The 8,902-nt window shown below is 58.9% G+C and overlaps 1 protein-coding gene across 1 annotated transcript in view; it reads left to right on the plus strand.

The window, feature by feature from the left end:
* TBX2 (T-box transcription factor 2) overlaps positions 1–8,780 on the plus strand; it is a 9,884-nt gene extending 1,104 nt beyond the window's left edge. Inside the window, exons 2-8 of the mRNA XM_029926998.1 lie at positions 2–171; positions 1,296–1,563; positions 2,525–2,671; positions 3,854–3,930; positions 4,031–4,194; positions 4,638–5,275; positions 7,383–8,780. Of these exons, the coding sequence (XP_029782858.1) occupies positions 2–171; positions 1,296–1,563; positions 2,525–2,671; positions 3,854–3,930; positions 4,031–4,194; positions 4,638–5,275; positions 7,383–7,835 (1,917 nt within the window). The 3' untranslated portion in view covers positions 7,836–8,780. The remainder of the gene's footprint in view (position 1; positions 172–1,295; positions 1,564–2,524; positions 2,672–3,853; positions 3,931–4,030; positions 4,195–4,637; positions 5,276–7,382) is intronic.
* Positions 8,781–8,902: the final 122 nt, after the last annotated feature.

The raw sequence follows: 8,902 nt of genomic DNA on the forward strand, positions 1-8,902 counted from the left end.
GCACGTCTCGGCACTCGGCCCGCACCCGCCCGCCGCGCATCTGCGCTCGCTTAAGAGCCTGGAGCCCGAGGACGAGGTGGAGGACGACCCCAAGGTGACGCTGGAGGCCAAGGAGCTGTGGGACCAGTTCCACAAGCTGGGCACCGAGATGGTCATCACCAAGTCTGGGAGGTAGGGCGGCCGACTGGCCGGCGGGCAGGCAGGCGGGCGGGCTGGCTGAGGGACCCGACCGCACAGACCGGCGCCCAGCCCGCTGCTCGAGGCTCCGGGCTCTGGCCCCGGCGCCACGGTTAACTCCCACAAGACAACCAAGTTGACTTTTCTCATTTGGCACGAAGCGAAATTTTAAAAACTAAAACATCAAAATCTCCCGAATGAAGTAAAACGAAAACATGCTGCTAAAGAACAGTCCTAACCTTTCTGAGTCCCAAAGTCGAGGAGGCCCCGCACCTCGGCCCCAGGCGGGTCTCGGGCGGGTCTCAGACATCTCGGCTGCAACTCCTTAGCCTCGCTAACTCGCTCTCCTGCCTCCTGGTCTGGCTCGGAGCTCCGGGGAGATTCACTATCTCCCGGACTGTCCTCTGACCCTGGAGCCCAGAATGAGACTCGTACCATGCTAGGCCCCGGCTGGCCAGCCGATTCCGGTCGGCCGCTCCATTCCGGCAGTAAGCCCAAAGCCGGCCCTGCTGCAGCCTGCCCCGGACGGGGAGCCTTGTCCCGGCCCAAGGAGCGAAAAGTTCCGTACTCACCCACCGCTCCAGGCCTTAAAGCCAGAAGAAAATCACAGCCCCCAGCCCCTCCACCCTTTGACTCAGCCACCGGGAATCCAGGCCTCAGGTTCACCCTCTTCACCCGAAACCTAAGGTTTTTGTTGGGCTGTAACCCAGTTATCCAAGCAAACATCTGATTTTATTTTGGGGAGTTTCAGTCCCAGTGGGCATATCTCCTGAATGAATTTTGGGGAGATTCAAAAGAAGCAGGTGTATTTCTAGGGAGCTGGATTTCTGTCCTGGACATTGGCTTTCATCTCTGATGAGGGAGAAAGAAAGTCCCCAGATCTGAGGATAAAGCCGATGAGAAACCATATAATAAGAGAGAGTTTGACACGTGGAAATGGGATCCCCCAGGAATAATAACCACAGGTGGGGTCTCTCAGGCAGTAATAATGGGGGCAGAGTCCGGACAACAGGGAAACACAGATGGGGAAGCTCCTGGCAGTGGTGTGTGCCTGGGGAGTGGGGTCCTCCGACATAAAACCAGGTTCCATGGAGTCTTGCCCTTTCCCTTCCTCGTAGGCGGATGTTTCCTCCCTTCAAGGTGCGAGTCAGCGGCCTGGACAAGAAGGCCAAATACATCCTGCTGATGGACATTGTGGCCGCTGATGATTGCCGGTATAAGTTCCATAACTCACGCTGGATGGTGGCAGGCAAGGCTGACCCAGAGATGCCCAAACGCATGTACATCCACCCAGACAGCCCGGCCACGGGAGAGCAGTGGATGGCCAAGCCTGTGGCTTTCCACAAGCTGAAACTGACCAACAACATCTCGGACAAGCATGGCTTCGTGAGTGCAGGGCGGTCTCGGGGATGGGGGTCGGAGATTGCGAATCCGGGGCTGTGGGGGGTGGGGGCAAGAGAGCAGGCGGCGGGCTTCCCCAGAGGGGAGGCTGGCCAAACTCTCAAAGTGCCCCTGCTCGGGTCAATGCCCTGTCGGACCTGCTAGCTGAGCCTGGGCCCAGAAGGCTCCCCTCTGCAAGCCTGTGTTGTGGGGTGGCAAGCCCCAGGCTGCTCACACTCTCGGCTAGGGTCAGGGCCTCCAAAGCACTTCCTAGAGCCCAGCAGGAGGCAGGTGCGACTCAGTTGTGCAGCCTCTGGTCTTTAAGTGCTGAGCTTGGAAGTCCTGCCCCCCGACCTCAGCTTGTCCTTACCCTTCCGACCTGTGTCCCCATTTCCCTCCCCCCCCCCAGACTAGGAGATTTAAAACTTAAACCAGCCCCTTTCGAATCCTCTCTAAATCTCTATTCCCTCCTCCCACAGGCAGAAGCCCCACCAGGAGGAGGGAGTTTGGGGGTTCTCTCCGTTTCTGCCTGAGCCAGGGTCCCAGTGAATGGGAGGGGTGGGGGTTGATGGGGCAAAAGGGATTGTCCATTCAGAGGTAGGGCACTCGCTGAGCCCCGGAAGGTTCAAAGCTTCTCTCTGTGGAGTTACTAGGGGCTTAGCAATGAGCCCAGGAAGAGAGGTTATAAGTGGAGTTTTATGGGGGTTTTATTTTATTTCTGTTTTCAGCTGAGGTAATTTTTTTAAGTAGAGAGAGAAACTGTGATAAAGAAAACTGAGAGAAAAAATAAAAAGAAATATAGGCAAGAAAAAGGGCAGATAAGACAGGAGAAAATAGCAAAAGAGGGGGTATGGAAGGCAGACGAAGAGAGAGACAGAGAGTATTGGAAAGAGGTCAGGTCCCCAGAGAGTAGAAATGCTCCGGCCAAAGACTGGGGGCTGTCGGCTTACCCGCACCCTCCCCACAGACCATTCTGAACTCCATGCACAAGTACCAACCGCGATTCCACATCGTGAGAGCCAACGACATCCTGAAGCTGCCCTACAGCACCTTCCGAACCTACGTGTTCCCAGAGACCGACTTCATTGCAGTCACTGCCTACCAGAACGATAAGGTGCGCGGGGGGCGGGGGGGCCCAGCCCTGCACGGATGCCTCTTACACCTGCAGACGCCAGCCCTTCACTCACAGTGGTCGGTAGCCCCAGCACCCGCCCCTCACCCTCACAGCTCACTCCGGAGCACCAATCTGGCATCTGTAAGCACAGCATCCGCTGAAATCCCCCAGGCGCCCTCCCAAGCCGGCCATTCGTCTACACAGACTACTCCCCGGGCGCACAAACAGCTGGGCATTTGAAGGGGTGGGGATGTTTACTTAGCAATTAGCCCAGATTCTGGGCCCCCACAGACATTTTTACATTTCATTCGTTTATTTCTTGGCTCTGGGATGGGAATTTAAATGAAGAAAGGGAGCCGGAGGCAACTCATCCTGGCTCTCCCGACTCATGGAAACCAGTGATGGGAACCTGGAGCCCAGCTTCCACTCTCCCCAGGGATGCAGGGGTGGGGACAGGTGAAACAGCTTCCCAAAGCAACCCCACTCTGGGACGGTCCAGGCTGCGAATACCTTGGGAGGGGCTTAGAAACTTTTTCTGCTTGCTGCCTTTCTATCCCCTTTCTCTAAGGTGCAGAGCACACTCCCTCTGGGCCTATGCCCATGTATACCACTCTCTTGGAGAGTGTCCAAGTATCCTACCGGTCGTTCTTTTTTGTCTTTGTGAAATGTTGTGTATGCGGATATGTGGGCAACATTTTGGGAGCCTCGGATTCGTGTGGCGGGGTGTGAATTCGTTCCGTTCTGCAGGCACTTGTTTATTTTGTCTGCGTGTACTTGCGTGTTCGAGGGCCCGTGAGTGTGATTTGTCGCTGCGGTGTGGATTTGCGTGTGCTTTGCTGTCTCCGTGTGCGCCTGCTCAGACGCCTGGTTTGTTTAACTTGAGTGACGGAGTGGGCCTGTGTGCATGCTTGGGCAGATTTCGACTCTTTGTGCACAGCTTTGGGATAAGGGAATATGCCTCGGATAAAGTTTTTGGAAGAGGAGAGACCCTGTGGCTTCCCTCGAGGCCCTCCGTTCGGCCTCAACTCGTCTTCCAGCTCGAGCGACCTATCCTAGGCGGGCGGGTACCAAGTGGACTTTCGGGGGGCTCTCCTCTGGAGCGGCCGCCTCTGACCTCGGGGTGCCCAGCGCAGGCTGGAGGAGCCGCGTCCTGACCTGGCGCCGCCCCCTCGGTCCCTGCAGATCACGCAACTGAAGATCGACAACAACCCGTTTGCCAAGGGCTTCCGGGACACGGGGAACGGCCGGCGGGAGAAAAGGTGAGGGGTGAGCGCGACGGCTGCGCGGCGGGGGACTGAGCTAGCAGAACGTGGCGGGGTGTGAGCTCGCCTCTGACCCCCGCCCTACGCTCATCCCCAGGAAGCAGCTGACGCTGCCGTCTCTGCGGCTGTACGAGGAGCACTGCAAACCCGAGCGCGACGGCGCCGAGTCGGACACCTCTTCCTGCGACCCTGCCCCCGCGCGGGAACCGCCACCCTCCCCGGGGTCAGCGCCTAGCCCCCTACGCCTGCATCGGACCAGAGGTGAGAGCCGGGCGGGCGGACCCGGGGTGCAGGAAGGGGAAGGTTTTCCTCCCGACCCCAGGCTAGCTCTTTGCTCAGCGTCCGGGTAACCGCAAACCTGCGGGAAGCGTCAGCAGTGTGTCTGGGATGGGGCAACCGACCAAGGCCTTCCCAGTGAGGGCGGTCCGGGTATCTAGAAGATCTGGCTGGACTCCCAGAGAGACTCTGGCAGTGAATTTTCTTTACATGGCTCAATTTCTCCAGCTGTAAATACGAGGCCTTAGATTAGGTGACCGGCAGCTACCCCCTGCCCGACGAGGATCTGGAAGCTCCTGGGACGTGGCTTCCTCGGGAGCAGGCCTTTCCCAGTCTCTCCGACCCGGCCTAGACGCCGCTGGAGGAGGGGAGGCCTTGCGGCCGTCTCTTCCGGAACCCCTGTGACCTTGCGTCCTCTCTCCCTGCAGCCGAGGAGAAGTCGTGCGCCGCGGACAGCGACCCAGAGCCAGAGAGGCTGAGCGAGGAGCGCGCAGGCCCGGCGCTCGGCCGCAGCCCGGCCCTGGACAGCGCCAGCCCCCCTCGCTTGACCGAACCTGAGCGCTCCCGGGAGCGGCGCAGCCCGGAGAGGGGCAAGGAGCCGGCCGAGAGCGGCGGGGACGGTCCGTTTGGCCTGCGGAGCCTAGAGAAGGAGCGCGCCGAAGTAAGGCGCAAGGACGAGGGGCGCAAGGAGGCGGGCGAGGGCAAGGAGCCCGGCCTGGCGCCGCTGGTGGTGCAGACAGACAGTGCGTCCCCCCTGGGCGCCGGACACCTGCCGGGCCTGGCCTTCTCCGGCCACTTGCACGGGCAGCAGTTCTTCGGGCCGCTAGGGGCTGGCCAGCCGCTCTTCTTGCACCCGGGACAGTTCGCCATGGGCCCCGGAGCCTTCTCCGCCATGGGCATGGGTCACCTGCTGGCATCGGTGGCGGGCGGCGGCAGCAGTGGTGGGGGCGGCGGCCCAGGGACCGCCACCGGGCTGGACGCAGGCGGGCTGGGTCCCGCGGCCAGCGCGGCAACCACTGCGGCGCCCTTCCCGTTCCACCTCTCCCAGCACATGCTGGCATCTCAGGTAAGACCCAAGGGAGGAAGAGTGAGGTGGGCACAGGGCCTGAGGTTGCCAAAGGTTGCTCTGAGTTTCTAGGGCAATGACTGTCCTGGGGAGACCCGACACTCCACCACACCTAGATTCAGGGAGACTGAGACCGTAGGACTAGAGTCTGGCCAGGGTGCTGTTTTGACTGTGTGTGACTGTGGACGAGTCTCTGGCCCTCTTTGGGCCTGTTTCCTTCCCTCTAACTCCAGCACAGAGTGGCGCCCAGTACACTCTTCCTCTGATAGAGTCTGCCTCTGGCTTCTGTGAAGTCCATTTTCCTGGCCTCAGGACACTTCTCTGGGAAACAAAACCTTTGGCTCTCTGTCAGTCCCTGAAAGGCTAAGATGCCTGGAAAAAGGGAATAGGAAGATTTGCACTATTTTCTGGACAATTGACTGCCAAAATGACCCACCTCTCAGCTGCCTCGGGCCCGTTCAGGCCCTCTAGGAAGTCCTCTGACTTGACAAAGGACAGGGCTGTTCCTTCCCCCACCTTAGGTCTCCCAACTGCATATTTCAGGAAAGAGGGTCTCAGTTCGCCAAGCCCACGCTGAAATTCTGAGCTCCCAAGGGAGATTTTATGAAACTTGCTAGCAGCAGAATAAGGAGGCCCAATGGGGGGAGCGGTCTCTTTGGTTGCTTGGGTGGAATATTCCCTGTGGAAAGATTTGGAATCTCTACATTCATTTTCTTCCCTCTGAGGTTTCTGGCAAATTGAACCCTTGAGATCTTATCTTAAGGGAAGGAAAATGGGAGTTCAGGTCTGAGAAGGCTCCTTTGGTTCAGAAGCAAATATTTTTAAAGTGAGGGAGAGGGTTCGAAATGGGTTTTAAACAGAGCTCAGTGTCAGGGATGTGTGGAGTGTCTGTTTGATGCGCTAACATCACATCTCTGTGGCTTTGAGATGGCAAGGAAGCCTCTGGAAAATGGAGCTCAGGGCCTGGTTTAATCTGCATCCCTGATTCTTTACATGTGTGAATGTCTTCTCCGGGGCATGGGCATCACAGAGGTTGTCGGGCAGTCAGGGCTTCTAGATACAGCTGGGTCAGCAGGTGCAAGGCCAGGTTGAGAGCACCCAGCACTCAGGAGGCATCACTTGGTACTGCCAGTGGTCCCTATGCCTGAGTACCCCGCCCCTGGCCATCGGGTTAGAGCCCAATTTGGGGAGTTTTGAGCATCCCTCCTTTCTCTCCACCTGAGATACCAGGACTGAATGCCCAATAGGACTTGATCTTCTGAGGATATTTTCTCATTCCTGACTAGGCTGCTTCTTTCCTTCCCCCTGCCTGAGCCAGGCCTGAGGCTCCCCAGAAACCCAGCACACGGCCAGCTCCCTGCACTCCCCCCACCCCCTCATACTCTGGGGAGTGAGCCATTATCTCAAAGGTCAGATAATCCAAAAGTCGGGCCTCACGGACTCAGCCGATGTTTGTCAGGGTTTCCCAGCTACTGTGCTCTCCACAGGCAGACTTTGCATTCCTTCCTCGGCTGCCACTGAGGTGCCGCCAGGAGTTCTTTGTAGAATGTCCAGGCCAGTTCATAAACGGATTGGCATCTCTGCCCTTCTGGCCTGGGGCAGGAGATCCCTGAGCAAGCAGTCAGGTAGAAGGAGAATGTACCGAGTTCCTCTCCTCCCCTGCGCAGGCTTCCTCCGTCCTTTGGGGCACCTGCAGATTAGAATGGTTGGGGAGGACACTGTTCTAAATGAGCAGAACCTCCCAAGACAGCCAAAGCGGCCTACTTGCCACCTGGCTCTATGCCTGCCCAGTTTCCTGCCTCTAGGCCCTTGCTCATGCTAGTTCAGCCACCTGGCACGTCTTTCACTCACTCTGACTGTAATGCCTGGCACAGAGCTTGGTGGCACCAGACCTTTGCATCATAACCTGAAGTGAGCTCCCTTCTAACTGGGTTTGGCCATAGGCATACTGCCTCTCATCTACCTGTGCTGCTTGTGAGCGCCAGTCTTACATTCCTAAAATAGTAGGGCAAGGATGCCTGGCCGCAGGACCGCCCCCGGCACCCAGCTCACCCTTAGAACGCCTCAAGGCAGGACGCCTAACCCTTGTCTTGTTCTTATCTTTCAGGGAATCCCAATGCCCACTTTCGGAGGCCTCTTCCCCTACCCCTACACCTACATGGCGGCCGCGGCGGCCGCGGCGTCTGCTTTGCCAGCCACCAGTGCCGCGGCTGCGGCTGCCGCCGCCGCGGGCTCCCTGTCCCGGAGCCACTTTCTGGGCAATGCCCGGCCCCGCCTGCGGTTCAGCCCCTACCAGATCCCGGTTACTATCCCGCCTAGCGCCAGCCTGCTCGCCGCGGGGCTGCCGGCGGAGGGCCCCAAGGCCGCAGGCGGCGGCAGCCGGGAGCCCAGCCCGCTGCCGGAGCTGGCTCTCCGCAAGGTTGGGGCCCCGGCCCGCGGCGCCCTGTCACCCAGCGGCTCAGCCAAAGAGGCGGCCAGTGAACTGCAAAGCATCCAGAGACTGGTGAGTGGGCTGGAGAGCCAGCGAGCCCTCTCCCCCGGCAGGGAGTCGCCCAAGTGAGGGCGCTGCCCGGCTGCCGCGCAGACCCCCGGCTGCCTGCCCCTGCTGCTTGGGACGTGTACAGCACAGAATGGGTATTTATTTAAATAAAGGAGCAAAAGCGGGCTACAGCAGCCGGAATAGAGCCCCGGCCAGCCAGCCGGAGCCTGGGACGTTCCCCTAGGCCTCACGAAGAACCCGGCTGCCGGGAACACAGTCGCTTAGGAGCCACTGTCACTGTCCAGCTCTGCTCTAGTGTCACGGTGGCATTGGCCAGGTGCCCCTCCGGGTCCTCCAGCGCGGTGGCGAGGCCTCATCGGCCCATCCAGTGGTCTCACCGGGAGACAGAAGGTGCAGGAGTCAGGGATGGGAGCTTCTGGAGGGAACCCCAGAGCCCCTAGCCTTGGGCCTGGACCGCTTGAGAATCTGCAGTAAGGGATGCCGGCTCAGTGAAGACTGAAGTCAGTGTAGACTTGAGCTAGGAGGGACCTGTTCTTTTAGTCCTCCCACTTCTTCCCCCGAAAGACAGGCGCTCCTCCCACCCCTGGGTCAGCGGAGGGAGTGGCACTTCTGCCTTGAGTCCCCAGGGAAAAAAAAAAGATATTTATGAAATAAATGGTAATTTGTGTAAATAAGCTTTAAGGTTCCCAGAATATACAAATTGGTATTAATTTATTCAAAGGTGTACATTGCTGTGTACATAATATTTAGAGATTAATTCATAGCATTTAAAGTTTCTTTTCATTTTACATAAGCATCTATATTGTACAGGGCTGGGGGGTCCTTGGCTGCGGGAGAAACCCCGACCGCCGGAGGGGCTCCCACCCCGCCGGCTCCTCGGCCCCTCCGCCCGGGCTTTGCTCGCCTGGCCCGCGGGCTCCACCTCAGGTTTTCACTGTTCGCTACCGAGCGAGACGAAAAGACAAAAACTCGAGAAAACAATAAAACGCTGCAATGCGAAGTGAACGGCGCTGTGCGCTCTGTGGGCCGCGTGGGGCAGGGGCGCAGCGAGCGTCTTAGGAGGGCTTGGAGGCGGGGACAAAACGGCGGGCGCCCCCCGCTCGGCGGCACTGCACCCCGGGGGCGGC

Source organism: Suricata suricatta, chromosome 17 (genome assembly GCF_006229205.1).
Source record: "Suricata suricatta isolate VVHF042 chromosome 17, meerkat_22Aug2017_6uvM2_HiC, whole genome shotgun sequence".
In the NCBI taxonomy this organism is placed as follows: domain Eukaryota; kingdom Metazoa; phylum Chordata; class Mammalia; order Carnivora; family Herpestidae; genus Suricata; species Suricata suricatta.